At 39.9% G+C, this 17,119-nt stretch overlaps 1 protein-coding gene across 2 annotated transcripts in view; it reads left to right on the top strand.

The window, feature by feature from the left end:
• Positions 1-373: 373 nt before the first annotated feature.
• Positions 374-17,119, top strand: part of RPRD1A (regulation of nuclear pre-mRNA domain containing 1A) — a 53,142-nt gene continuing 36,396 nt past the window's right edge. For both annotated transcript variants that reach the window (XM_074146237.1, XM_074146238.1), the window contains exons 1-6: positions 374-617; positions 12,405-12,534; positions 13,236-13,342; positions 13,425-13,519; positions 14,463-14,589; positions 14,688-14,863. In XM_074146237.1, coding sequence (XP_074002338.1) covers positions 467-617; positions 12,405-12,534; positions 13,236-13,342; positions 13,425-13,519; positions 14,463-14,589; positions 14,688-14,863 — 786 coding nt within the window. In that variant the 5' untranslated portion in view covers positions 374-466. The remainder of the gene's footprint in view (positions 618-12,404; positions 12,535-13,235; positions 13,343-13,424; positions 13,520-14,462; positions 14,590-14,687; positions 14,864-17,119) is intronic.

The following is a 17,119-nucleotide window of genomic DNA, read 5'->3' as shown; positions in this document are numbered from 1 at the left end:
CCTGCAGCGAGCTCGGGCTGGGGAAGCCATCACCGAGCGCGCTCACCCCCCGCCCGCTGACGAGGACTAGTATCCCTCGGTCGCCGTAACGGCCCCGCCGCGGGGCCTCCGCGAAGGCTGCTGGGAGCGGCGGGGGGGGCGGTGCGCGCTCGAGGGGTACGAACAGCTCCAAGTACCCGCCCCCTCCGCTCCGCCTCGTTCTGGGCTCCTGCCGGAAGTGAGGGAAGGAGGAGAAGGGGGGCGGGGCTGGGCGCCGCTCCGGCAGGGTCGGCGGCCGCCATTTTGTTAGCGGCGGGCTGCCGGGGCGCGCGGAAGTGGCGGCAGGCGAGGCGGGAAGGGACGGGGCTCGCCCGGCTCCTCCCCCGCTGGGGCGGAGAGGCGGGGACTGAGCGCGACCGAGCCGAGCCGAGCCAGGCCGGGCTGGTGGGGGCGGCGGCGGTGGGGCCGAGGTGAGCGCGGCCCAGCTATGTCGGCTTTCTCGGAGGCGGCGCTGGAGCGGAAGCTGTCGGAGCTGAGCAACTCGCAGCAGAGCGTGCAGACCCTGAGCCTGTGGCTAATCCACCACCGCAAGCACTCGGCGCTCATTGTTAGTGTGTGGGAACGGGAGCTGCGAAAAGGTGAGGCTGGCACGGCCGCCGCCGCCGCTAGGCCTTTTCCCGCCTGTGGGTGCCGGGCGGGGCCTTCCTCGGGGCGAGGGGAGGTGGTGGCCGGCGCGGCCGCGATAGGAGGAGGCCGCCGTCGGGTATGCGGCTACTGAGGGGAGTGATGGCAGGGTTCCTCGGCCTGTCGGCCGGGCGAAGGAGGGAGGGAGGGAGAGAAGTAGGGTGGGTGGGCGGGCGGGCCGGCCCCGGCGCCTGCGAAGAACGGAGCTACTGTGGCAAGCGTTAAACCCCAGGTCTCGATCTCCTGATGACTGTGAACTGGGAGGCGCTTCTTTTCCCTCTTTTTTTCTTCCATTCCCCTGGCTCCTCTCTTCTCCCTGCCCCATTCTCCCTTCCTCCGTTAGTGAGATGCCTCTGAGGAGGCTACTTACCATGTTTTCCTCCCCTTCTTGGTAGAAGGAGAGAGGAAAGTGGGAAAACAGAAGGAAAGCGGCAAGTATGGGGTTTAGGGCTAAAAAGCCCTATTAATAAATAATTAAAATAATAATAATAAATAAAATTTTTAATACTGGTAGTTACGTCTCATCCAAGATTACCCTTTTTAGGCACTGTCTTTCATCATCTATAATGGTGGTTGGCTGTAATACTATTGGAGTTTCCTGACAGGATGGCATTGTTCACTTATGCCAGCAACTGTTCGTGTAGGGCAACTGAGTATGGGAATACTCTGGGGGAAGAGCAATTTAATGTGTCCAAAGTGTTTTTTAATTCCTTTTTGCCATATGTCTAATACCGGTGTTAGCATAATAAAGATATGTGTTTCTTTAGCTGTGCTGAGTATTTGATGTTGAGTGTCAGACTTAGATTTTTACATGTCTTTCGTTTTAACAGTAAAGAACTTGCAGCTATAGGCAGTGGTCATGAAGTGAAAGGCAGAAATGGCATGTAAGGTTTATTTGACCTAATTGAAAAATAACTTGATCTTAAGTTGACTCATTTAAGAAAAAGAAAAATCATGTGCTGGAACTCTACCTTGCTTTAGGAAATGTTATTGTCTTCCAATAGTTTCCTTTGGAGCCCCATTAATATGTGGATGTTTTATGGCGAAAGTGGAAGGCTAGGTTTTTAAGTGGAGAGGAAAAGTAGCACTAAGCCATTAGAGCGCCTATGAAAGAGAAACCACTCCCTTAGTTTCGCACAATGAAGAGGAATAGTTGACTTGCAGAAATTATGTGTAACAGGATACAAAGAGAGTGTGTCTGGTTCACAACTACCTCACGGTTAGGGGGCATAACTTCATAGCAAATGGACCAAACCACCCTTAAAATAAAAATCTCGAGTATGAAGTAATACTAAGAGTTACAGTATAGCGCGGAAGTGTGTTCCTGTAAGCTGTAGGTTTTCACATGGCTACTGTATATTTGTGTAAAATATGCTTTTTGTGTGAAATGCTATTTTTTGAACTTCCAAGCATGAGTTAAATTCTTTTTTTCTGCTGCCTGAAGAAAGACCTATTTGGTAGCATGTTTCATCTTCTGAAATAAACATATTTTTACTATATGTTTGTTACAAGCTTGCTTTCTTGTTCTGAGAACAAATGAATGGATCTCCCATCTGCATCTGAAACATTTCGTGTTTCTGGGCCTTCTAAACAAACAACTTGAATATTTGGTGTTCTGAATGATATCAAAAAGTGTCTTAAACTAATTGGCATGCAGCCAGAGGTTTGGTTGTTTGTCTTAATTAATATCCACAATACCAGTTCATAATAATATATAATATTAATGGTCAGTTCTTAACTTTAGTATTAGCATAATTTTCCTGTTTTGCCGTTTGACTAATTGGAGAATTGAAATGTTTGAAACATGGGCTATGTGTTTGAAGGTGGCATTGAGAGGCAAGGATAATGATCATCTCAAGATCTCATGCTTTGCTTTTTCTCAGCTTTCAGTGTCTGGCTTCCACTTTTAAGCCTGTTTTGAGGATGTAGCTCGGGAGCTTCAGATGATATCTGGTTTTATCTTCATTTTGTTGAAGTTGTCATCCTGCTTTTCCTGTTTCAGAGTTAGATTTTTCTGGTGACCTCTTTTTGGAAGCCAACCTTCAAGGGTCTATGGAAAGCATATGATAGCCTACCTCCAGTAGGAGTAAGTTAGTTGCTTTCAAGATCCTGCACCTTTTCTTCTGGGTTTTTAGGCCTTATGTGAAGTATTTCCTCTTTCGTATGTTCCTCATAGTTAAGATACGCATGATGTATTTTAATTTTCTATCTCTGAAAGTAGTACCTCAGCTTCATAAATGCTAGCTTACATTGACCTGGCAGTAACTTTTTGCTAATTGCAGCACATAATTGTAGGACAGTCCCTAATCCCCAAAGGGTGGATTTAGTGGTCTAAGCAGACCACTAAAGACCACTGGGAGAAGGAAAACCAGTATGCTGTGGTGAAGTGACTTGCATAAAACAACACAAAGCAGAACACTGGCAATTAGGCCGGGAGTAAGTTTAAGACTCGTGACTTGCCTACCATCCAAGCCATAGAAACATGATTTTTTCTCTTACCTGAGGGGAAATTGATCTCTGTTGGTGAACATGGACACAAAAATTGCTGGCATTGTCTGCTGCTATTGCTAGCCACTAGTGTCCTGGAACTGAAAATTGAACCTTGCCTTTCTAATTTTTTTTTTTCCTTTCATTGTATCCATTTTTTATTGTCACTCCTGTCTGCAGACCTTCCTTTCAGGCTCGTGGAACATTGTATAACCGAGTTGAACACAACACAGCATGATACTACATTTTGTTCTGGATGCTTTTGGTTTTGGGTAAGATCCCTTGCATCAGATCAGCTTGTATGAGCCTTTCTGAAGATGTCTTTAGTTATTCATGAAAACAAGTGGTAGGATCTCAGCTCTTCTGTTCCTAAATGTTTGGTTCTGATTCCTTTATTTTAAAAATAGTCTTTTCTTTATATCATGTTGGAGTAGAGGTGAAGAGGCAGCTTTTCAAATAAATTACATGCTTACCCGTATAACTAGGCAACATAAAATCTTAGTCCCTTTCTGTTTACTTGGATTCATTGGTAGGTCCCATGTTAGGACATCTCTACAGATCATCAGTTCCGTACACCCTCATCTACAGGTTTTCTACAATTGAACTTTCATTGATTCTATTGGTGGACTCTTGTACTTAGATGTAAACTTGCAGAATGGTCAAAACTTGCAGGTCTTTGTCATAACTTGGAGCAGTTGCGGAACATTGTATTCATCTTGCAGAACGCCAGTGTTGCTCAAGTTGTATCAAGACAGTTGGTGTAACTCTGATTACTGAAGGAATATGCATATATGCTTTTTCCCTAATACTACCGTAACTTTTATATGTAGTTCTTAAAATACTGGCATGTAGAATTCATAGGGTCATTCTTAGAAGTAAGCAAAAATTGGAGAAAAGGTAGTATAATGTATTCTAAAATAAACTGTATTTTGAAAGTGCTTATAACTCTGAATTGTCCAGATGCTCCTAGTAACTGTCACAGATATTTAAGGGAAGGATATCGTCTTATACAACCAGTATTTTGATGAAATTATGGTAAGAAGTTGCGTGTTTTATGCTTCGAGAGACTGAGTGTAGAGACATGCTGTTTAATTACTGACCTCAAATATGTGCTAGTGGAAAATGTATGGATGAACTGTGCCTCTGGGTGGGTCTGTGGCAGAGCTGGTGCTCTGCCTGGGCTATTAAGAATTCTTGATTCCGCATCTGTGTAAAAACACTCGGGTGTCACTCCAGATACTCCACATCTTACTTGTGGAGTATGTAGTGGGTTTTTTTCACTATCTGTTACTATGATTAGTGGAGAATAGATTCTATAGTTCATTGATCTTTTGTTCCTTGATGAGTAAAAATAATGCGAAAAAATTATTAGAAGGCCTTTAAATGACAACTGTCATGAAATAACAAAGATTTCTCCTGTTTTGACAGATAAGCAGAGGTTTACAGTGACAGCAGAACAGCTCCTTTTCCACTCTGCTGTTGGTTAAATGCCTTTAAATATTTCTGATACTGTTTTGCTGACAGTATCTTGTGCTGTGCTGCTGATGAAAATCCCGTAAAATGAATAATTACTTTGGAAATAGAGGAATTCCCTGATGGAATGCTGGTACATGCACAAAGCAGACTGCGAGGATAGTACCACCCCTTTAGGCCGCAGCCTGTGTTAGCACTGGCTTATGCTGATCATGAGTCTGCATTCTTTCGGATTTTGTAGTTGATTTATAGAATAAATAATTTGTTGGGGCTACTTTTTCACTACTTCCTTTGTGGTAAATGTTTTACTAATATGAGAATCTTAGGCAGTTTGGATTTTTATTCTAGAAAGGTGTGGCTTTTTTCTTGGTACTTGTGATACGGCAGGTTCGTGATTGCTTCAGATTAACTTGTGTGGATTACCTTGTGATAATGTTGCCATAAAATCTAATTATTTTCCAGAGATTTATTGAGTGGGTGTTAGAGAGAGTTTTGTAAAGGCTTGCAAAGTGTCCTTAGGGAAATGATCCTACTTCAGATGTATGAAATGTAACACTCAAAGTTAAATAGTTAATTACTTAGTAGTCATAAGCTTACTCAGTATTTGAGTAGTACTGATTAATTAACTGTAATATGAATACAACAGTCATTCCCAAAAAGCAACTGATGGGCCTGTTAAAACTCTTTAATTTTGTGTATCCATAAAGGCGTTGACTTAAGGTGTTTTTTTAAACTAAGGAGTGGCATTGCACATAAAACTGTTGTGTGAGCCTGTAGCTGCTGAGAAAACCCGTAGGAACCTCCTTGAAAAGGCTCTTCTGAGATGGAGGATCTCTGTTGAGACTTATTTTTTGTTATTTACGAATCAGCTATGTTCCCTTGGCTCTCTCTTGCTCTCTGTTTTCAGGGTTCTCTGCAACTGTAGGAGTTTGCTGTTTGTGTGTTATGTTTTGAAATGAAAAATTTCAATTCTGTAATTCAAAGTATCAGCCTTCAAGGGGGAATAGTAAGCACTTGTTCAGTAGGCTCCATGTGATATTTGCTATACAGGCTTAAAACTTGTCCAGTTTAAAAGGGAAAAAATAAAATAGCTAAATGTTTGAGTTTGGTAATATGGGACTTTTTATTTTGAACTCCAGTTAGTTGTCTGTATTATCTTCTCTTTCTGTCAACTCATTTTCTGTTAGCTTTTTCCAGGTCCAGCTCTGTCAGTTGTTAGGTATTTACATCCTAGTGATATTTTAATAGTTGTCATGTTGTATCTTTAAACCTAATTTCAGATTCAGGTATCTGTTTTCTCAGAGCCTGACATGGCATCTCATAGATTAGTCAGTCTCAGAAACTAATGCTGAACACCACGCCTTTCCTCCTTCCCTTAATCACTTTTTGGCTGTCATCTGTCACCCCACCGGTGTCACGCTGATCGTTGTCTTTGCTACAAAGCTTATCCAGGTTAGCAGAGCCATTGTGTATCATCTTTAAGACAGCTACAATTGTATAAGTACACCTGGGCTGCTAGAGAGACATATTTTTAGCACTTGACTTGGCCAGTTTACCTGGTGTGCCAATTTATTATGCTTGAACTTTTTTTTGTTTGTTTTGGGGTGTTGAAGTCATTCAGTGATATAAGTAGCAACTAATTTTGCTTATTTATGGCTGTTTGTTAACAACTTCTGCTGTTGGGACATCTGCTAGTGTTTGGGTCCTCGCTCATTATAGCTGCTGGCATTAATGCAATGCATTTTTCTGAAGCTAGTGGCTGTTGTAGCAGTCACTCAGTGCTGCTGAAAATTGGAAGACAGAGGATTTTAGTAAGGCAAATTGAGAAGGCCTAGCAACATTGAATCCAGATTTGAAAGCTGCACTACATCTGAATTACTCTGATATTCGGTCAACTGCTTTGGAGCAGAACCGCGGCCAAAAGTGGTGGAAATATATTGCCTTGCAGGTGTGAAGTGGATTTCAGGAAACAAGTTCCTGATTTAAAGCAAGTATTTCCTGTACTATTTAGTCTAGTTTTTCTGCCAAGAGAAAGAATCTTTCGCTACTAGTAGTTGTAAGATTATTTTACTTAATGTTGGTATAGTGTCATTGGCCAATGTGGTACACTTGAGAGAATAAATAGATTTTGTTTTATTTAAGAGAAATAAAACAGCAGCTTACTGATTTCACTGGTTAGTAGGTGTTCTTGAGGAGGCCAGTATGATACTTAAGATGGAGGTGTTTGTGGGTATCTTCCTGCTTATCCATGTGAATCTTCTCATCTGTGCAAAGAGGTTTGAATATCAACAGCAGACAAAACTTCATAGAATCGTAGAATGGTTCAGGTTGGAAGGGACCTTAAAGATCATAGAGTTCCAACCCCCCTGCCATGGGCAGGGACACCTCCCACTAGACCAGGTTGCTCAAAGCCCCATCCAGCCTGGTCTTGAACACTTCCAGGGATGGGGCATCCACAGCTTCCCTGGGCAACCTGTTCCAGTGCCTCACCACCCTCACAGTAAAGAATTTCTTCCTAATATCTAATCTAAATCTCCCCTCTTCCAATTTAAAACCATTACCTCTCATCCTATCGCTACACTCCCTGATAAAAGAGTCTCTCCCCATCTCTCCTGTAGCCCCCCTTTAGGTATTGGAAGGTTGCTATAAGGTTTCCCCGGAGCCTTCTCTTCTCCAGGCTGAACAACCCCAGCTCTCTCAACCTGTCTTGATAGGAGAGGTGCTCCATCCCTCTGATCATCTTCGTGGCCCTCCGCTGGACTTGTTTCACCATGTTCAGGTGAACATGAGTTGTTGAATCAATTTAGAGAAACATATTTGCTGCATAAGTGATCTACAAAATGACCTATGGTCAGGAGCAACAGATTAGCAATGCAAGAATCTTTCACTTAAAACAGTCACATTTGGATTGTGTAATCCAGCTTGACTAGTTGACTCTCTAATAATAGTCTTGAGAGAATGTAGTGTGTACAAATCTATATTCATTTGTTGCTGTACTACTCATGTCCTAGAATCTAACCTGTACCTGCCTGTCTTTCACCATTCTGGTTTTAAATACTTAAGTTCATTGTCTTTTTCCTATCCTAAAAATATTGTTGTTGATTCATATCCATCTTAGCATTGTACCGACCAGGCAATGAAAGGAATTAGTTTGTTTCATGTGTTCAGGTGATGTGCTGTAAGTTCATGATACACTAAGTGCAGTGGGAAGCTTCTGCAAAGTAATTATGTTGAAATGGTTTCCTTGGTTTGTGGCCAACTTTCTCGGATCCCTGTGGTAATTTGATGCTGATGGCCTCTTTCCCAGCAGTGGCTTTATGCTCTGTTCCCTTTTTCTACTAGCCTCCAAACTCAAAGTCAGGATACTTGGACCCTCAAACCTTGAACACACATTTTGTGGGAAATCTCATTCCCCTCTAAAAAGGAAACACAGCAGTTCTCAAACCTTGGTAAAATTTACCTGGAGAATCAGGTGACCGTGCAATGTTGAACACGTAGTTTAACTCTCTTATAACAGAAGGTTAATGAATTTTAAGATTAAGTGCTCATTGTACAACATGCCTTCTGTGGATTATATCATGTTTGAATTGTCCTTTCTGGTGGTAGCCTCTTAAGTGACTTTTTACAGATACGCTTTCAGTCGTGTTACCAAAGATGCTGCCCTTCATCAGATTGCATAAAAACTCTGGTTAGATTTCAGTGTGAAGGTTCAGTGATCTTGCAGGCAAGTTTTAGTGCTGCTTGACTGAAAAAAAGATGAGTTGGATCTTGCAATAAAAAGCTTGGAGGCTTGTCAGATGTTTACAAAGATGTCATGTAACTTCTCATGCAAAGGTGTGAAGCATGCTATGACATAGGAAGTGTCCCAGGGATTTGGGGAGAAGTGCTGACGCTCATATACTCTACTGCACGTATGTAGACTAATGTAGTTCAAAAGCAATTGAGCCAAATCTTTATTTAAATCCATATTGGAGGACTTCAGTAAAAAAGCAGCCATTGGGTGCTGATAATGTTTGAGAGATTTTTAATCTACCGATGTTCAAAATTTATTGTTAAATGATATTTTCATTCAAGGATAGTTGGCATAACAGAGCTGGCCTGTAGAAGGTTAAAGCCTGATTTAACACTTTCAGGTGGGTCAATAGTCTATACGCTGGTATTGGGATGTAAGTGAAATCCCTTATGCCTGTTTCTCTGTAGTTTCTTCCTGTATGTCTAAGACAGCAAGTATCTTTCAGCTCTAGGTAAGAGGTGTAGAACAGCACGAAACTAACAGGCATGTTTCTAGCATTCCTCATGGCATTTCCAATGCCGGGAGGTAAATCTGCAGAATACAAATATGGGTGATTATGCTGGCTTTGATTGCCAGAGTTAACCTCAGTGAAAATAGCATACTGCCTTCTGAGGTACAATACTAGAGTTTCTTGCACAAAAGTGGTGGCTCTTCAGTGTTACAGTTCTCTAAGTATTATGGACTCAAGCACTCAATATTAGGGCTTCTATGTTGGACTGGTAGAGAACCAGGAATACCCAGACCAGGCTAACAAGTATGTGTTCCTAAGAAGTATAGATTGTAGAAAACTAAGACTTCATAATGAGGATGCTAAGTCTCTCCACCTTGGATGCCTGATTACGCTCATTGCAGGTGAAATACCATGAATACCTGCAGAGTATAATTTGGTATTTAAATATGTCAGATTTTTGGGAAGAATTAGTTTCAATTGCAAGGTGCCTATCCCAGTTAGTCTCATCGTGGATGCTTTAAGAGTAATCTGCTTAATATGGCCCTTATACCAGCCAACACCACAGCCAAGTGTTTCAGAATCCAGCACTTCAGGGAGATGCTTTGGTGGGTAAATAGTAAGTGTAACTGAAACAAGCAGAAGAGTTATGTGAACACTGCACAAAGCTTCTGAAAAGATGACTCAGTCCAACATGGATGCTTTCTTAGCAGTTTTGTGTTTGCAGACTGCACTGTTAGTGTACCAGAGATACTGTGGGCTAGCTGCTTCTAACACTGTACACTCTGGTAGCATGTACTTTTCAGATCCTTCCTTAGCCTAAGATCATAACCTTTTTTCTTTAATTTTCCTCTGACAGGGAGAGTGCTTTTTACTAGTAGTCTTGCCAAGCATCGTGGACACTTTTTTGTTTAAATAGTCTAATTATTCTTTGATCCATTTTGGTGTTCTGAGGTATATCAAAGCCCAGAGCTGAAGAATTAGGGTCACTGCTACTGAAGAGAGATGCTTTAAACAGATAACTTTTTTTTCAGAACGGATCTATCTAGTCTGGAATTTAATTTTGTATTTCGGACTTCAATAGTCAATTTATATTCAGAGGAGCTTGGAGTTGAGAACCTCAGTTGTTAAAGGTTACATTGCACTTTAGTCTCATGTGTAAGAGAGGTAGAGAGGTAGTAGGCCAGTATGTAACTCCCAAAGATTTGTGAAGTGAAATGGAATGCTTCTTGAGAGTAGGCATAATTTTTAGCTTTGGAATTTTATGCAGAGCATTCTTAGAGCAAGAAGAATTAAATTTTACTTCACAATATTCTTTGTGAACATAAGGGTGGAATATTAGTTGAATTTCTAACTAAAGTCACAGATAGCTTAGTAATGTTTTTAAGACTTTTTGTTCATTAAATGCAGCTTTGTGTCTGCTGAAAGGATAATACTAGAGGAAATAAGCTTGAATGTGACTTTCTGGGGTTTTGCATGCCTTTTCCAAATACAGCATATTGATCTGTTTACTGTAGCGAACAGATGAAGTCTAGACTTTGTGAGAATCAACATCGCTTGACTTCATGGCCCTCAGTTACTTTGGTTTGGTTACTTGTTGGAAACAAGGAAGTTGAAGTCTGAAAAAAATCAGTTACATCTCTGAGGATTAAAATGTGACTTTGTTTTTTCCGGTGAAATGGATAGACAAGAACCTATCCTGCGTGCAGTTCAGAGGATATAGTATGGGTAACAGTCTGCTTCGTTACGTTTTGAGTTTTAATTCTGGGCTCATCTGAGAAATGGGGAGGGCAGGGTCATCTTTGATAAGTGCTAATTAATTTTGGTGCATCCATGAGACAAGACGTGTTTTCGAAGGGTATCTCTTTGAATAAGTCAAAGCTTTCTATGTGTCAGAACTATGATTTACCTGAAACATAGGTAGGAGATGTATTGCTATATTGTCAGTCAGTTTTTAATACAGAAATTAAGTAGCATAAATCTATAAAGTCTACGTTTTAGTTTAGTCAGATGTTGAAATAGATTCATTTCCTGGATGTTTGCATTTAGTGACTTCAGTGATTGGAGCAGATTTCTAATAGATCCAACTTGTGTCCAGCACTTCCAAACTAATTCTTTTTTGCCACTTTTTATTTTGTCTTGCTTCTAAGAGATAGGTGCATTTTTACTTTCAATGCAGGTTTTTTGTTGTCCCTCCTCCCCCCCCGCCGCCCCCTTAATCCAGAACTCTCTTAACTTGTTGGATATGTCTGTCCAAGAGGATGGGAAAAATTCAGTACTGCAAGGAAAAATCCTTCAGAGGAGTCTTTCTACAGTGCAAAACTTACTCTCAAAAACATTTCCTTAGAATAGAAGCATATTGACATTGAATTTTCTGTTTGTATGGGACAGTGGTGGCTCTGCATGTTTGAGAGGTTGGGATTGAAATTAACGAAATCAAATCATATTGGGAACTAAGCATGAGTTTTAAGAAATCCTAGATTGGCTTTAACAAAGTGTTGCTTTTCTCGAGAAGGCAGAAAAAACTTAAGTCATGTCTTTCAAGAGAAACCTCTTTTTAAACGCGGAGCATGCATACTGAATCTGTGTGGTCGTAATGGGTATTGAAAGTTTTTCTGGTGTTAAGACAAGGTTGGAAGTGTTACAAGAAGAGTTGCAGCTCTGTGAAACCTGTAGACCAATGAAGATTAGATGAAGTGTGATGGTAAATGAAAATACCCAAGTAGGAACACTTAGAAAACACAGAATGCATTTGCAAAAGCAATTTATAAATTGGAAGCTTGTAATCTATTCCACATTAATGGGAATGGGCTAAAATGCTTATGGTGCTTGGAGACGAGATGCACCACAGCAATCTGAAAGGGATTTTTGAAAATGTTCTCTTGGTATTACAGCTGCAGGCACATGAGTGTTTTAATGATTAGGAGATGAGGGAGGGAAGTATCACAGTGATGTGGAGAGGTTGACTAGGGATTGACTGTTCAGTTAGGTCGAATACAGGAATGAGGGGTAGTTATATAACGCTGAAATTCAGACTGAAAGGAGGAGGTTCTTCACACGAATGATTGTGGATCTCTGAAGCTCCTCATCAGAGGACTTCACGGGTGTAAGAAAATTATGCAGGCTCAAAGGGAAGTTGAAGTATGTGGAAGAAATCCATGAAGGCTGCCAAACAGACAAATCGCATCAGGCTCAGGAAAACACCTGAAAATAGTTGGGGCCTGAACAACATTTTTGGAATATTATGGTACTTTTCTGTTTATTTTTGGAGATGGGGCCAGAGGGATCTTGTGTTATTATGAAGGAAGAAGAATCTGAGGAAAGTGTTACAACAGAAGAGAGAAAAAAGCCGATGGGTGACCAAGGCCTTTTCACGTTTTTAAATAAAAAATTGGAGCGAAATGTTGTAAGCAGTAATGAGACTAGGAAAAACACATGACTTGCTTTTTCTGTGTTTAGTATAAAAGTGGATAAATAGGTATTAGTTGGAGAAACTAAAATTTCTAATTATTCTTGTTTATTCTAATTATTCTTCATTAGCAAAACCAAATAGGAAGCTGACATTCCTGTACTTGGCCAATGATGTCATACAGAACAGCAAAAGGAAAGGACCAGAATTTACGAAAGACTTTGCTCCAGTAATAGTGGAGGCTTTTAAGCATGTTTCAAGGTACAGTAAATTTCCACGCAGTGTCCTTCATCATACTGTATTTGAGGGGGCTTCAGAGAAGTCCTCAGTTCATCTCTTCTGACACAGCTAGTCCTTGTGTGCTATTTCTGTACTTGAAGTCTTGTTAATTTATTCAATGTTCTTTTGATCTTGGATAGTCTTAATGCTGTTGAATGAAGTTGCGTAGTAAATTCGTGTGCATTGAGTCCCTTAAAAAGCTGTTAGCTATGCTTAATTTAAGACTTGCTTCCAGTCTGCGTTTATATGCTACAGCAGTTTGATGTGTTTCATTAGTAGTATTGCATGATCTGTTTTTTCTCAGCAGCCATTCATTTCGTTGCATGAGGGTGCAAGAGTCTTGATACAGAATTGCTTTCACGTGGTACGCAGCTATTGAAGCAACACAAACCTATTTGCAGTGTTTGTGTAATAGGGTTAGAGACCTACAGATCTATGAGTTGAGCAACAAACAGAAAGAGGGAATTGGGTGTTGGCTTTTTTTTATGTACTTACTAAGACATCTTTAACTGTTCTTTGCTTTCTTTTCTTTAAAATGTGATTTTGTTATTTTCTGAGATTATTGGACTTCCGATACTGTGATACTGATAAAGTATGCAAAGGTCCTTCTGTGAAAGGTAATCATACGGCAGTGCTGTACTTTTACCTTGTGCTGATTTTTGCTTTTTTTTTTCTTGTAACAGTGAGACGGATGAGAGTTGTAAGAAACACCTTGGCCGAGTGCTCTCTATCTGGGAAGAAAGGTCTGTTTATGAAAATGATGTATTAGAACAACTTAGGCAAGCTTTGTGTAAGTATTTTGTATGTGTATGAATATCCAGTCTCTTGTTTGAAATATTATTTCTCTGACTCCTCTATTTGTTTTCATTTAGATGGAGACAGAAAGGTGAGGAAGCGCACATATGAACAGATAAAAGTCGACGAAAACAACTGCTCACCTCGAAGTTCTCCCACTGACCCTCCACAGGTAAAAGCATGTTTATAAAATTCTGTATTTGCATATGGTTTCATATAGAGTTTTTCAGTTACTCCTGTTTTTGAATGGTCTCTGTCTTTTTTAATGAGGTACTGTTTCTGAGCAAGGCTGACTACACCTGAAACTTGGACCTAAGAAGTTGACCGTGCTGTAGCATTAGTCAGTTTGACACTAAACCAGTGTGTGTGAACTATATATCCAGCTTTGTCCACATCAGGATTTCAGCATTAAGTTTCTACAATGTTTTAGGTTTTCATTTAGTTTCCAGGGTGGTAACCAGTAACACATGTATTAGATTGTTATCGCTTTATCAGTAAAATATATTTCAATGTTGCAGTCATGATGGTTGGGGAAGGTTTTTATCTATCTTGCATTGTTATGGCTTTTATAGTTCTTGTGGGTTTTTTGTTATGGTACTGCCCCATCTCAAAAGGTTTTTTGTTATGGGAAGGAATGACTATTCTCAAATAATAACAATTTAGTATGTTTCTCTGTAACAGACATCTGGGCTTCTATGAACATCAGCCGTACTTCCAAAAGAAGTGCACTGATCTAGTCTGATGCAGTAGTGAAGCAAAGCTACAAGAAAGATAATTTCAAAAAAGTATAGTAAAATGAAAGGTACTGTAAAATAATCACTACTGTCAAAATTAAAAGATTTACAAGTAGTCCTATACCAAAAATTTAAATGAAAAATCTGTTTTAGGAAGGTGACCTTTAAAACTAGGAACACTGCAATGTTGTTCTGAGAATTAATGGCTTAGTTTTGTTTAATTTTCAGTCTGAGAGGGGATAGAATGTTGCCATAATGCTGATATCATAAATGCTTTTAAAATTACCATCAAATTGATTCCATAAGCTTATTGTGAAATACTGTTTTGTACCAGGATCTGTGTATTTAAACTAGTTCTTAATCTTGCATGCTTTTTTTCAGACTACAGATCTCATTAGAGCATTACAAGAACTAGAAAACGCTGCCTCTGGGGATGCAGCAGTTCATCAGAGAATAGCTTCTCTGCCTATAGAGGTCCAAGATGTGTCCCTGTTAGACAGAATAACAGGTGAGGGTTGGGGATCCAGTAACTGAAACACTGTTCTGAGAATTTCACCATATATAATGAAATCATGCTTTACTTGTTTTTCTCTGCTTGCTTTTTAGATAAGGAATCTGGAGAGCAACTTTCCAAAATGGTAGATGATGCATGTATGTTGCTGGCGGATTACAATGGCAGGTTGGCAGCTGAAATAGATGATAGAAAACAGCTAACTCGAATGTTGTCGGACTTTCTCCGATGTCAAAAAGAATTCCTTGCAGAGAAAGAGCATAAGCTGGAAGTGCGTAATGTTTTGTTTTAGTCCATTCTTCCCTAAAGCTTGTTCTTGCAAATGTTTTTAGTTTGCCTAAACAATTTTTCTCTCCAAGGGTAAATATTTAATTGCCTCTGTTAGGTCTTTGCTTCCAGCACATTTTTAGTGAGATTTTTTTTTTTGTTCTAGCATTCTAAATCTGTTAAACCAGCTCATTACATTAGGTAATGTTACAACTGTAATCACTTCAGTGTGTTTTTCTTTCTCTTTTTTAGCCTATTCAGTCTTCATTATAGTCGTGTACAGACTTAGTTTTAGTAGCGCAAATAGAAATTCTTACCCTGAATGATACAAACTTAATTCTTCAGAGAGTAATTTTTTCTAGTTCTTTTTCATTCATTGTTGTAAGTCTTACTTACGTATTACATTGTAATACCCTTTTTGTGAATAGAATGATCTTTCTGGTCGTTGTAGGTTTGTGAAGCCACTTAACGGATAAGAGTTTAATGACTGGTTTCAGCACAACTTTTTTAAAGCTGACTGAAGCATCCATTAAACCCAATAAAATGTAGTGTTAGGTTCTACAGCCTCTCACACAGCTGATTAACAGTATTTGTAGCACTAGCACCATAAGACAAGACAAATTAATAAAAGAAGGATGCAGAGTGAATAGCTCACTCTGAGCAAATGATCCCCTAAGTTATTCCATTCTTCACTATTCACAGTCATCTGTTTTCCTTTCCTACCACGGAACACTTGTCACATCTCCTGTTGAACATCCTGTGTATCCTAAATAGGTCCATAATTTTGCATCCATTGCTTCCCAGATCCCTTGTCTCAGCTTTAGTATTACAGTAATAGAACAGAAGCTGCATCCTTTTGCAAGGGGAGATAATAGAAGAGTTGCAGTGCCCCGTAACTGCAGCGTATGCATGTAGTCCTTACATGGTGCACAGATTAATTGCTCTTCAGATTTCATATCATACAGACCTGTCAAGAACATTTTCTTCACTCTGGTTTCTTTACCTTTTTATAACTTCATAACTTGAGTTCAGATTTTGTGGTGTCTTTGTTCAGGAAAATGTTTTTCACAAGGTATCTGAAGTGATCATTAAGATCAGGAAATAAGAGTAGCCTAGGAATGATACAACTGACTTCCTTCCTTTGGTCTGTGCCTCACAGAAAAGCACTTGATGAAGGTTCTTCCTATCAACTTCTGTGTGTTTATCCTGTGGATATAATATCAGCCAACTTCACGTAAGGTAGATGGTGTGGACAGTAGTGTTGATTGCAGTAGCAACTGATCCAGCTGCCCAATGGAATCTGGAAGATTAAAGAACAGGAAGCCTTAAGCTTTTAATCACCTGCCCTGCCTTTCCTTTCTGTGTGTAATATGTTTGAAGGACAAGTTCCCACAGTACCAGTGTGGGACTGATTGTCTTGAGACACTCACTTCTTTTTATAGATCATTACTAGCAATTAGACCCTGTTTAGGTATAGCAGACCACTGGATAGCGAGTTGCTCAAAAGGCGGTGACTTCGTCCTTCAGATTTATACTTCTGTAAAAATGAAACAGCTCAATCAGAAATTACCAATGGAGTGTGGCTGTGAACAGATTCTACTCTTGCTGGTTGTTTTCAACAAATACAAAACAGTTTCATCTAATAATATTGGAAAATTAAAGAGATCATAGCTGTAAGAGAAAGCAAGTGTTTATTCCCAGGCTGTCATGGTTCTTAAAACTGGCTTGCTTGGCTGAATTATTTAAACTGTTAAAGTATCTCATTCTAATACAGCACACTTCCAGTTTCAGACTGGTTTCAGGGGCCTGTCTTCAGAAAGCAGGAGCCAGTCTTCAGTATCTGTAGCAGTCTTGCTAAACAGATAAAGTCCTAGGATGTTGAGGTATATGGTTTTTAGGCTGATCAGTGTGGAATAAATACGGGTTACTAATAAAGAACTGTGAGCCAAGATGGTGTCAACCCAAGGTACTAATAAAGAGCTATGAGCCAAGAAATTGTAAAGAACAAGAACCTTAAAGTCAAACTTCTGAACTTGTCTTAAGATGAGTGAAGTGACTTTATGCTCACTACCTGTAGTGCCTTTTGGCTTGGGAAGTGCAGGCTTATAAACATTCTGAAGTTTTGAAATGTAAGATCAGGATGTCTTCATAACACTTGCTGTAGGACCAAGTGACAGTTTCTCTGTTTTGGTTTTTTTTTTTAAATTTTTTATTTTTAAGAAATGGCTATCTTCTGATGTAAACACATCCTGTAGCCTGT

This window comes from Numenius arquata, chromosome 4, assembly GCF_964106895.1.
Source record: "Numenius arquata chromosome 4, bNumArq3.hap1.1, whole genome shotgun sequence".
Lineage (NCBI taxonomy): Eukaryota > Metazoa > Chordata > Aves > Charadriiformes > Scolopacidae > Numenius > Numenius arquata.
Note: the sequence above shows the minus strand (reverse complement) of the source record. Positions and strands in the feature narration are given on the sequence as shown.